Raw genomic sequence first — 12,516 nt, 5'->3', positions numbered from 1 at the left:
GTAGTTCTTAATAACAATGATGTATTTTGACAGAAAAGAGAATAATAAATTGCATAAGTGCTTCAGCATTATTCAGTACTTCTATAATGGAGGAAAAGAAGCAATTTATATGCTTCTTTTTGGCAACAAGTCTCCTAATGAATCAGACATAGTTGGGAGAAAGACACTTAGCAAAAATAAACGTGAACTACAACACTTCATTAAAGTAAAAGTATCTTTACTATTAATATACAAATGGTGAAGAGTGACAAATAATTGATATACTTTAAGCCATACTTTCAATGTCTTTCATAAATACAAAACCAGCATCTGCGATATTACTTCTTTTTACAGTATAGAGATATATATATATACACAGCATTTCATAGGGACATAAGATTTTGAAACAAGAAACAAACTAGCTCCAGTGGTAGCTAACTTATTAATATATAATTCAGGTGGTATATATCGCAAGTGGGCTGTTGACAACGTGTGGAATAACAAAAACAATATATGGTATGCTTTAGCTCATACTGTACACAGCATACAAATACATACTGAGTGCTCATTGTAGCAGGAAAGCTTTTTTTTTTTTTTTTTTTTTTTGGTTTTGTTTAAATCTTTTATGTAGCTCAAAATTCGTAGTGAGAACTCTACAAGAAGAGCAACCAAATTATCTTCCTGGGGGGATCTGACTGCTTTATACTGTCTGCCACCAATCTGCAGGGGCTTTCCCTTTCCCCAACTCTGTCCTTTGCATTTAAAAACATAGCCTTCTCACACAGCAGACTTAAAGGATGCAGCAGGGCTAACATTACCCTTTCTCTAGTTTTTACAGTCTGCAGCAGCCTCTTTTATTTTAATAGCTCTCCACTTGCCCACCAGTATCTTTAAGGCCTCCCAGTTTCTGAGCCCTCTCTCAGTTCATTCGTTTGCACTTGTTATCCTTTTCTTAATTCTGTCAGCATCGAAGCCGGTCATCTTGCCCACTTCCAATCTCACCTGTGACTTAAAGCTGCCAATACAAATTTGGCAATAAATATTTATTTCATTTCTCTGGGCTAAAAATGGCCAATATTCAAGTTTGAAAGTCAAACATCATGAGGTTCACAATGCCTGTTGAGAGAAGAAATAGACAAGTAAACTGTGTTTTCTCCAAACTGCGTCCAAAGCCAAATTTGTAACAGAAAGGTTTCTTTCTGGCTCAGGTTCAAATGAAATGATCTAAGAACACACTGGAAATATTGAAGGTCACTTAAAATATAGTGAGTGCTTTCCAGGGAATGATATGAAACAATCTGAAAAAGGGGACGGAACATTTTTTTACATTATCCATTCAACCATGATAGCTTTGCATTGATCAGCACAAGCATCTGAAGTTAAACAATGTGATTTAGGAAGAAACAATACTTTGTAGAATGTCTTTACTTAAAGCATTGCAATCATAACAGACTATTTGAAAGGATGCTTTACTTCTTAATTCCGGACACATAAGTCATGGTCAGATACCTTTATCCCTGTTTCCTGATCACTACAAACTCCACAGGCAAGCCTTTCCTGTCCAAAATGTTAGCAGGAACTTCATAGGATATTTAAGTTCTGCTTATGCCTAGATGATTCAACTGGACAAAGACATGTGGAGCCTCAGAGAGACAAATTGATGAAATTCAGGCCCCACTGAAGTGAATTTCTGTCCTAAACCACAGTGAGACCTGGATTCCCCCAAGGCCCTACTCATAGTGTTTTCTGCACCTCTTGGTAGACCTCTCCTTTAATCAAGAGTGAATGCCGCCCAGCAGACAACCACTTTACAAAGGTATGACTTCCTATGACAGATTACACAGGGATGGTGAGACCACAAATGACTGCAAAACAAATATTCACTGCAGTTTTACTCCAGAGGTAAAATGGCGGGAGTATGTTCCTCGTCATCTTTTAAGATTTGAGAAAAGATACTAATGTTTTATATCTAAGTGCCTAAATAAAACTAAAGAGACTTTATATCTGACTCTTTAACTTGAAAAATTGGTCAAAACACCCTTTCATACTCCCCATGTGCTCCATCTACTTGAATCTTTTCAGCAGTAACACACCCACAATGACCCTCACTAGAACTGTGATCTCAATAGCTTTTTTTTTCCCAATTTTGTGTTTAAAAAATTAAACTGAATTGAAAGTATTGTCTCCAGTTTACTTTAGATGAGTATTTGAGCATATCTGAGCAGAAATGTATGTCATGGTAAAGCTTTCAAATACTTTAAACAGGCTTTGTAGACAAATTATTGAAGATTTTTTCTTTAATAAAGCAAAGTGGCATGCTATCAAAAGGCACAAATACATTTCCATTATCTGGTCTAGGAAACAGAAAAATGGCATGATTATTATACTACAGTTTGATGATTGGCACTTAAATAAATAAATACCATCATAAAAAGAAAGCCACTTTTTGGATGAACATCAACGTAGAGGCTGAAGACAGGAGGTGGAATTTACTATACCATGGACTGTTGTCAAACAGCCTTTGTATGTGACTGTCACTGTGTAACTACGTTGTATATATCAAAGTCAGCTCAGTCCTGCAAGCTTTTCTATGATAGTACATCCATCCTCCTGCTCACACTGACTCCGCTAGTGTCAGTTGGATGCCATATGAGCAATGGGTTTAGCCACACAAAAATTTCTTGCAAGGCCTGAGGCCTAAATAAATTAAACTTTGTCACATTAGGCATTAGCATCACCAGAATAGTAAATATTTCTGCAACCACAAAAAACAAAAAACAAACAAAAAAACCCCACAAACTTTAGAAGTAAAAAAAAAAAAAAAAAAAAGCAAACAAACAAAACCAGAAAACCTCTTCCTAGTACATTTGTATACTACTTTGTAAAAGGTTAATTTTTTTTTTCTTTTGTTATTATTGTGGTAAATCAAAATGCTACTAAAAACAACAACAACAAAAAAAGAAACTAAGCCATTTTACTTAATTTTACTCCTCATTTTTCGTTGAAGAGAGATTGTCACTGCCACATTCCATTTTGTCTGTAATTTCAGTGGTGCCCTCTCACACTCCTCCCTGGAGGACGCTGGCGTAACAATTCAGATTATTTTTACAAATAGTTATATTCTGTCAACTCTTCTGACATTTCATACCAACACTTAAAATTACTTTTAGACAGTAAAAGTGACATTTATACAGATACCTGGTTCTTTTTCTTTTAAATCTAGAATCAGAAAAGAAAATAAAGACATGAGGTTACTCCAGTTCTACATATATCTTACAAATTACAGTGCGCTGTCCCTCATTTGGAAACATTTGCAAATACTAGTGGTCTTGAAAAGTTTATCACTAGTTTGGCTTTCTCCTGTAAAGCACAGAGGCAAAACACAAGAGATAACCTATTAATCCACAGACTAAGGGGCATGCTTGGAGCAGTCTACCAGTAATTATGAACTGTTCAATTCTCAGCCCAACTGGCAAGAGACTTAAAATCAGGCAGAAAAGAAATACTTCTGGAAATAGTTTTTGATTTATATTCCAATATAGTAGGAAATGCTTTTGCTTCCATTATTGAAATAATTTTCTGCATATTTTACTAGTAGATAGTAGGACAGGAATATTAATACTAAATCTGCTGAAGAAACCTTTTAAATCCTCTAATCTTTTTCACACTGGGATTAGAGGCTATATTAAAAACAAACAAACGAAAACAACAAGAAAAAAACAACATCCAACTTTTAATTGTTAAGCCATGTTAAGTTTTTTGCGTAAGTTTTTTAGCAAGAAGTACTAAAAAGTTGAAATGCAACTACAGTTGAGCCTAGACAGTGTTAGCCCTGCATCCATTGTATAGAAACCTTGTTGTGCAAATGATTGTGCTGGCTTCAGAAAAAGCACCATTTGCTTAGTGAACCTTGACTTATTTGAGAATGCACAGCACCACCTAACTTTGTGATGGCAGGCAGAAGAGGAAAGGAGGTCCATTACCTTAATCTTAGTAATAATATTGCATGAGATGATGCGGGGTATGGATGTTCGAGCCACATCAATCACATCCAACTACCTGAATTTTCCAGGTCCCTTCCTTGCATTTCAGTAGAGGGAGAAAGCCCAGTTGCATACATGTACTTTGTAGAAAGAATGTATATTCAAATACATAAACAAGACAACCTTAATTATAAAGTAGGAGGCAGTTCTGCTCACTGTGTACACTACTCTGAAAGAAACAGGACAGAAATTTAACAGGCAAGCAGATACTTGATAATACTGCCTGCAGTATGTGGGAGCAACAGTGACAGGCTATAGAGGAATATCTTCATCTTTCTTTTATCCAGAAGTAATTCCTTAGCATTTAAAGAGACTCTTATGCAGCAGTTTAAAATTATTCTTTTTCATTACTTTTGTCAATCATTGTTCTTACTCATACTTTTCATTTTGGTCCCGATTTTGTGGGAATTTGGCTTCTCATCTAGCCATATCAGCATTATGCCTCTGCTCTCAACTACTAGCTTCACTGTAGGTTTTCCCAAAGTGATTAAAAGTAATTGGTTTTCCTTTTTTTTTTTTTTTTGATAAAATTAGTGACTTTGAAAAATAAGGAAGGTCTGAAAATTCATTATCTCCTCATCATTTTCAAATCTGGTAATGTTTGGGTTAACAAGAAGGTTAATGTGCCATTATCCTCAAATGTAACATTCTTTTACATTTCACTTTTAGCTTTACTGCACAAAAGTCAACCACTTTGACATAACTACAAAATATCATATAAGAGTTGATGACATTCTGAAATTAGGTAGAAATTTGCAACTAATAGCAAAATTTAGATACAGTATGGAGAGGACATAATTTGCTGAGTAAAGCTACACTTAGACCTTGAGTATGATTTAGATGTGAAAAATTCACAAGGTACTCTACAGTTTGATCCTAACAAGTAGAATTTTCTAATCTAGTTCACTATTTTATCTACTTCTTCCAAAGAAATATTTTGAATAGGTTGGTAGATGTGGATACACTATGCTGGAATGGAAGCAGGATGTATTACTCCAATTAGTGACATAATTAAATCAATAAATATATTATTTTTCATCAAATAAATTAGCCAAATTTCTAAGTAGTGCATATTATCCCATAATAATAAAATAGATCATCTAAAAAAATGCTTGACAGGAAACAAGTATTTCATCTAATACACGCTCTGATTAATTAAAAATTTTAAAATGTTCCTAACCACTTAGCCAAAGTCTTTCCATCTGTTCTTATGTTTCTTGTTATAAGATAAAAATTTATAACATAGCGAGAACCTCTTTAATAAGGCCAACTTCAAATATTTCACATAATGATTTGTGGTGAAAATCTAAATGCAGTTTATCCCTTGACTGAATGGTTAGAAGATTGAATACTCATATGCATAAATACACTGGGGCAACTAATGTGAGTCTGTGTTAGAAGGTTTCCTTTGAAGCCAAAAGTTATTAAAAAAAGAGTTCCCTTTCCACATATATCCTACATTCTAATTTACACACCACCTTCCAAAGGTTAATGTAGAAAATCTGGCATTCTGAAAACCCTGGGCCTTTCAGTCACACTCTAAAGTTAGGATGAGGCCAATACTCGATAAAATATTCAGCTATTTTGATTTAAATCTGTACATCATAGTTATCAAATTTTTATGATAGCAGAGAACTCAGGTAAAACTACGGGTGGAGCTGGCTTTGTGTTGTTGAAGACAGTTTGTTGCTTTTTTTGTTTCAAGTGATATGCACAGTTGGAACGACTATTGAGTGTCTGCCAGTGATAAGATCTTAAATGTTATGCTGAGATTGGTTTTCATTTTTTAAAAGGCAACCTCAACTTTTCCTTGATTATAAATGGAAATAAATACAATAACAAGTGGCACTTTATGTATGTTGATTGCCCTGTAAGATCTGGAGAGACATGATGTGTTGTTTGTGGTTAGGGGTGCTTTGCCAAGTATTCTTCTAAATAGACATACTTTTTCATATAATACGTTTTAGTTCTAATTCAGAAGATTTTTCCAATTTATACCATGGGACTTGCTGTCAGCAAAACAACATACTAAAACCATTAACAAAAAAATAGAAAAGAACTGTAGACAGAAACTGTTTTATCATATGTACACATGTAGTAACTATTCCAAGCTTAAATTTCCCAGGAAATTAAGGTCAGCTGTAAAGTTTTGGTCACAGGGTTGCTTTTATCCAAATGTATTATCCAGAAAGCTGTAGTTTATCTTATGCTTTGCTATCATCTTCTTTTGACTGGATGATGTCATTAGCAACTTTGATTTCTATGGTTTCTGGATTTAAAGCTTCTTTCCCATTTTCCTCCTTCAGTGGCAGCTTCCTATCAGAAAAAAAGAGAAATCATGGACATTACAAAAAGTAACAAATGATGTGGAATTTAAGTCCACAATGAGTGCATTGTTTATACAGTCCATAGTGCTTACAGAAACATCAGTCAATGAAAATAATATACAATTATTTTATTATGAATATTGACGTTCTTTGTTTTCAAAGAAATTAATATTAGTCCCTTCCAGTTCTTGTGCGAACGCATGAAGACATTCAGATGGTATTTTAATTTCAGAAATGTTCCTTTCAGTCTTACAATCGTACAATCCTAAATTCCACTATCAAGGGAATCCCCACTCTTATTTACAGGAAAACAAAACACTGATTCCTTTCAAAAAGTTCTAAAAAATCATTCCCTACTGATGCTAATTAGCTGTCAAAAATATAGCTGTGAAAAATATGTATGGTTTAGGTAGATGTTCCTGTAATAGTATCTCTTGGGCATAGTAGCTGTTTATCCTGATTCCAGTTTGTTTTCTGTATTTTTTTTAACTAGAGAGTAGTATGCTTATGCATTTTTTCCATTCATAACAACCATTAAATGTTTCAGTAATCTTCCACTGTGATTGCTTTCATGTCCCAGTGTGCTATATGTTATTCTGTATCAGGAATCCCTTAGGAATGTCTTGTAATAACAGCATTTAATGACAATAAACAAAACAATATGCAAATTCTCAGATATATGACATTTAATCTGTATGAAATTAACTAGATGTTAAAGAATGAGCATAATCTTATTTAAGAAAAATCCATGAGAAGACTAACTTCTCCTGTTATAGTAAAATATGGGATGTGTATCATCAGCTCTCTGGCTTTGAACACAAAGGATGTTGTCAAGCAACTGTCTGTTCCACATGGCACGCACAAAGGAAACAGCCCATAACACAAGACTTGAAAGAATGGCAACAACAGAATTAATGTAGATCTATTTTTGAAAAAGAAAAAAAAAACCACGGAGGCAGAGGAAACATGACTCATGAGACTCACTTCTGTTATAGGCCTAATAAAGCAAAATGAGCTGGTATTAAAAAAAATAAACCATATTTAACCAAGATTTATGTAAGATCAGAGTAGTTACTGAAATGATGGTGCTGAAAAGGAGGAAACATACAGCCTAAGTCATAACTGAGCAATTGACAATATATTAAATGTAAATTCAAATAAGATACTTTTGGAGAAGTAGGTATGTCATAAATAATTTATAAGTATTTTAAATAGAAAGATATTGCTAAACTCTGCTGAAAAATACTAGATATAATAAAAATCCAGGTTAATGCAAACAGTATGACACAATTAGCCTTGCTTTCAATGCAAGCAAGAAGAGAAATAAAACAAACAAGCATAAAGTGTTTATAAATTTTCCCCATTGAAGAAGTCAGAACAGCATTCTATGACCTTAATGTCTCAAAAAAAAAAACAACTTGTGTTTTTTTAGATATGGTGTGATCAGTTCACCTACGGTGATGAGGACAACATTTTTGCCATTGTGAAATTTTTCCTCTCCCTTTGTGTCAAACATTAATTCATATTTAATCTCTATTATGAGATTCAGTAGTTTTCCTTTTTTAACTAACTACATCAAGTTTAAATGATTTAATTACATTAGTTTTATTACTCTTAATCGCTATAAAAGCTGTGCCTATTTGAAATCATGCTACATTTTTCAGCTGGCAAATAATTATTCAAATCAAAATATTTTAAAATCAAAGTATTTTCAAAGAGAAAAAGGACTAGAAAACCTTAGAAAAACCTTGTTTTTCAGACACTGTCTATTATCAATCAGTAATGATATTTAGTTCCTCTAGCACTGCATGTGGCCTAATCACAATATTTTGCTGATATTACCGACACAACACTTAGAATATTTACTTCTCTATTAGATGACTGTTTCATAGGAAAATGGCTCCTCGCCATTTTGAAACTGAAATTCACCTAGCTTCCTTAATATGGAGAAAAAATTCAACTAATACTAGGAGTATAACAATACCAGACTAACAATTTAATTATAGTACCACGTTGCACGTGGTATTTTAATCATATTTCAGAAATACAGTAAGAAATACACAAACAATATTGGTTCCCTGGTAGTATTATTAAAACTTGTTTACTTCCAGGTAAAAGTGCTTTGTGCTAATCTGTCACAAATGGATCCCAAATATTGCCTTAACAGTGAGTTAAGTTTAAATAAACGTTACTGAGTAATATGATGAGTAAATATAATGAAAATACTACATTACTGTGAAAAAAAATCTCCTTCTTAGTTATTTTACACAAATTTTTACATTCAAAGCAATATAGTGCCTGGGTATATGTAGCTCAGCTTCAAAAACAGAATGCAAGAGAGGCTCCCTGAAAGTAAGGCATAAACTTAGACTGAATTCACAGTCAAGAAAGAGACAGGCATCACATAGGTAGACATCTTATGCTGAAATAATCCCTTTCAAATACATAGACATTTCCTGTCTCCCTCTGCTGAGTACAAATTTTACCTAATTTAAACTGAAGATTTAACTCTGATGTCTTTAAGGCAGCCTAAATTAGCCATAATGAATCCCACCTTGTATGGACACTGCCTGATTGATTCGTCCCTGAAGCTCTTCCCTCCTGCAAGCTAAGCTCTTCCCTACAAGATTGCTGTTGCACCTGTTGTTCAGTGTGTGTGTGTGTGTTACTCCTCCAGAAAGACTTAGTTTTATCCTATCGCATTCTCCTTTTCTTCAGTGGCATCTCACCCATATTTTATATTGCTTGTCTGCTTTATCTGTCATGACTTGTGAATGAGCAGAAAGTCTTGTAGTGTTCCCCTAGAGCCAAGTGTCCCTTCAGATGTCCTGACTGCCTGATGCTTTTGACTCATCTTTGGTTTCCTAAGTGACACTGCCCTGAAACTTTAGCTAACCCATCTGACCTTCATCCAGCTGTGCCTTGCACTGCTGCCTTTTGCCATTTGTTGTCAGAATAGAAATGAACAAGAAAGAAATCGTCATCATTACTAGTATCTTTCAGCAACCCTATTCTCTCAGGGACTAATACCCATCAGACACCTTATCAGTTGTACCAATGATTTAACTATCTTCCCTGCAACCAGTGACTGACTCTCTCCCTCAGTAAGAAAATAAAACATTTTTGATCTTAACTGTTTCATGTTTCAGTCTGCCAGCTGTTCCACTGACCTGGACAAGCAGAAAGATCTGAACTAAATCTTTGCTACTATCATGTTCCACCATATTTCTACGTCTTAAAGACATTAAATAATTTGGCACCAGAAGCTTAGCTGCTAATACAGCCATGGCCTAATGTAGTTTGTACAATGTTTACAGTTACATTCCACTGACTCCTTAGATAACTTGATTCACTGCAGTACCCCTCAGTACAAATTCCAAGTACTTTTCAGAAGATTAAAAAGACTATTCTATAAGAGTTCTCTCAATACTTGGCACACGGTTGATCCAAGGAGGCAGGCAGGGCCTGGTCCTCATGCTCCCACCCTTCAGCATTGCAGGCAGAGCAAGGATGGCATTGGGGTGTGGGCCCATGTCCCACCAGAGCTGGGCATGGGTTGCTGAGATTGTTGGAGATGAGAGGGGCCTCCTGGGCCATCAGCAGGGGAATAGTATGAAGGACAGTGAGGGATAGTACCACGTTGCATGTGGTACCTGCCCATGTCCCTGGGGTGCTGTCTTCATTAAGAGAACAGAAGGAGCTCTGTGGGAGTCAGAGTGGCAGAGAAGGCAAGAAAAGTTCCTTAAGATGTTCACTAACATCCAGGTATGTTGAAGAACTCCCACAATTGTTATGTTGCCATCCCAGGGCTGATGTGAGTAAGAGTCTGCGTCACAGAAAGAAGAGAAAAATGCCTGGTGATAATCCTGGCCATTGCCCTCGGGGTACTGTGGTTTAGATTGACTACTGTAAAAAACCACACTGGTGAACTACACTGCCACAGCACATGGCTGTCATGTACCTCTCTACCTGGCAGTATGAGGGCAGCCTTGCAGCCAAGATTCTGAGTAAGACACTGGGGAATATTGGGCTACTTACTCCGGTTCTGTGAGAGGAGTAGTCTCGTTCGGCTCATTTACTGGGCTCCCATCTTCATGGCTGGTAATTCTTTCATCCTCTGTTCTCATTTCCACTATTGGCTCTTTTGATCCATCTTTCCTAAAAATTATTAAAAGAGTCTGAGTTTTTATCATCATATTAACTACATTGCACTTAACTAATTATCAAGATCTCTTCCTTCAAAAGCTGGCAGAGAAAAAGTGGAACTAATTATCAACAATTAACACCACTGAGACACATTTAACAGCATGTCCTCAATTCCTTGAAGTCTTCAAAGTATCTTTCAAAGTATCAAAGTATGCATGGCTACTTCCCTATCCCCAAAAAATCATGGATTAGCATCTCAAAAGAGCATTTTGTTTACAAATAAATAATAAGACAATGGATGACCTCCTCATGGGAATAGACATAAATTTGGCTAACAGAGTATAGTAAGTATAGAACTTGACGCCAAATTATGCTTGAAATTCTTGGAAATATAAAGAGCCACTCTTGCAACATATACATTGCCTAAATGTGTTTTCAGTCTTCTAAAATTCTGACAATCTCAGTTGTCAAAGAGCCCCTGTGTGATGAGAACCAAGCCTGCTCTATTTAGATTGGAAGAAATTCTGTTTCTATGTGGCAATTCCCCCATTTTAGAAACAGGTGCTAATTTTTCACACACAAGGCAATTAATAACTTTTGTGTCAGTTGGACAATGGATTGTAAAGAGGATAGAACAGTGAATATTGTCATTACACTTTTGTTGGTAATATGGTCTTGATATGCAAAGCACTGTTTGCATTTAAAGCAGTATTAATTAATAGGACTAGCACATACTTTGAATCTCGAAAGACAGATCAAAGGATATCCAAGGATATCCAAGATACATCTGATATTTTCAAAATAAAATCTCTTTCCATGTATACATTTCTTTCCTACTTCTGATATCCAATCAGGAATTGTATCCTGTAACTTATCAGCTGCAGTCTAGAAACATGGGGTAACCAAATACAGGTGTCACAGAGAGCAGTCAGATTGCTGTGCATCATAGAACAAGTCTCATTAAATCCTTGTCTAATTAATCTCTCACACTTGTATCATTTCTGAAAAGATCACCTTTAAAAAAGCTGTACAACAATCTATTCAGAAAGTACCTGGAAACTTGAGCATCTTCTGGTAATTATACTCAAGGAAATCTTTACAGGCTAACGGGACTGTAGCACACAAAAATGTGTAATTGAGAAGTTGACTAAGGAAGAATTCACAGGTAGAATCCTAAAACATATGTTTAATTTTAGATGCATAATTTGTGCTTATTTATCAATTCAACTGAAATTTGATTTTAACATACATAAATGGATGCCATGCTCATTTCTGTAGACAATGCATGTAACAGAGGCATTTAATTTATGTGCTATCTAGGAGTCGGCTGTTTGATAACATTGCCATATAGTTACAAGTGGAGTCATGGCTGTCTAATATCTGTGAAAATATAATGGTTCATAACAGGGCTGGCAGAGGGAACAGTAAGTTCTACTTGTTATGTCTGTGTATGCACAATCGTATGGATAAATGTACATTATTGCACATATTTCACAGCTGAGGAATTGATCCATACAAAAAGTACAAACTGTGTAATAATTAAAAATTACATGGAGGGGAATGCTCCTTATAGGAAACATATTTCAGCGTTTCTGTTCCAGATGCCGTGTGTATGTTACATGCATAGTGTTATCTACATTAGTTACATATAGAATATAACTAATGACTATACATTTCCTACCAATCAAAATACAACAAAAAAATATCAAAAAGCCACTTAAAGATCCAAAATGTGATCTGACATATTCAAATGAGGGAAATGTCAGCGTCTTTTAGGGAATGGCATTTGGCATGAAAGAAATTCAAATTTCGACTCTTAGAAATATTGAAAGAAATATAATTAAATAGTATAGTTGTTCTCGCAAAAAAAAAAAATAAATAAAAGTGTCATGGAGGAATTACTGTTATGTGACCAGCTCTAGACAACATGGAGTTGCATTTGTTTATGTTGATAGCAATGCATAAACTGCTGTCAAATGACATTTACAGCTGCAGCTCCCTGAGGTCTTCCCATTCAGAGG

General features: G+C 35.1%; 1 protein-coding gene across 1 annotated transcript in view; it reads right to left on the bottom strand.

The window, feature by feature from the left end:
- Positions 1 to 200: 200 nt before the first annotated feature.
- NCAM2 (neural cell adhesion molecule 2) overlaps positions 201 to 12,516 on the bottom strand; it is a 260,302-nt gene continuing 247,986 nt past the window's right edge. Inside the window, exons 17-18 of the mRNA XM_085241440.1 lie at positions 10,388 to 10,507; positions 201 to 6,338 (exon numbers count right to left, since the gene is read on the bottom strand). Coding sequence (XP_085097566.1) covers positions 6,227 to 6,338; positions 10,388 to 10,507 — 232 coding nt within the window. The 3' untranslated portion in view covers positions 201 to 6,226. The remainder of the gene's footprint in view (positions 6,339 to 10,387; positions 10,508 to 12,516) is intronic.

The sequence above is a fragment of the Meleagris gallopavo genome, chromosome 1, assembly GCF_905368555.1.
Source record: "Meleagris gallopavo chromosome 1, MGAL_WU_HG_1.1, whole genome shotgun sequence".
In the NCBI taxonomy this organism is placed as follows: Eukaryota; Metazoa; Chordata; class Aves; order Galliformes; family Phasianidae; genus Meleagris; species Meleagris gallopavo.
The sequence above is the reverse complement of the archived record's forward strand: the minus strand, read 5'-3'. Positions and strand labels throughout refer to the sequence as shown.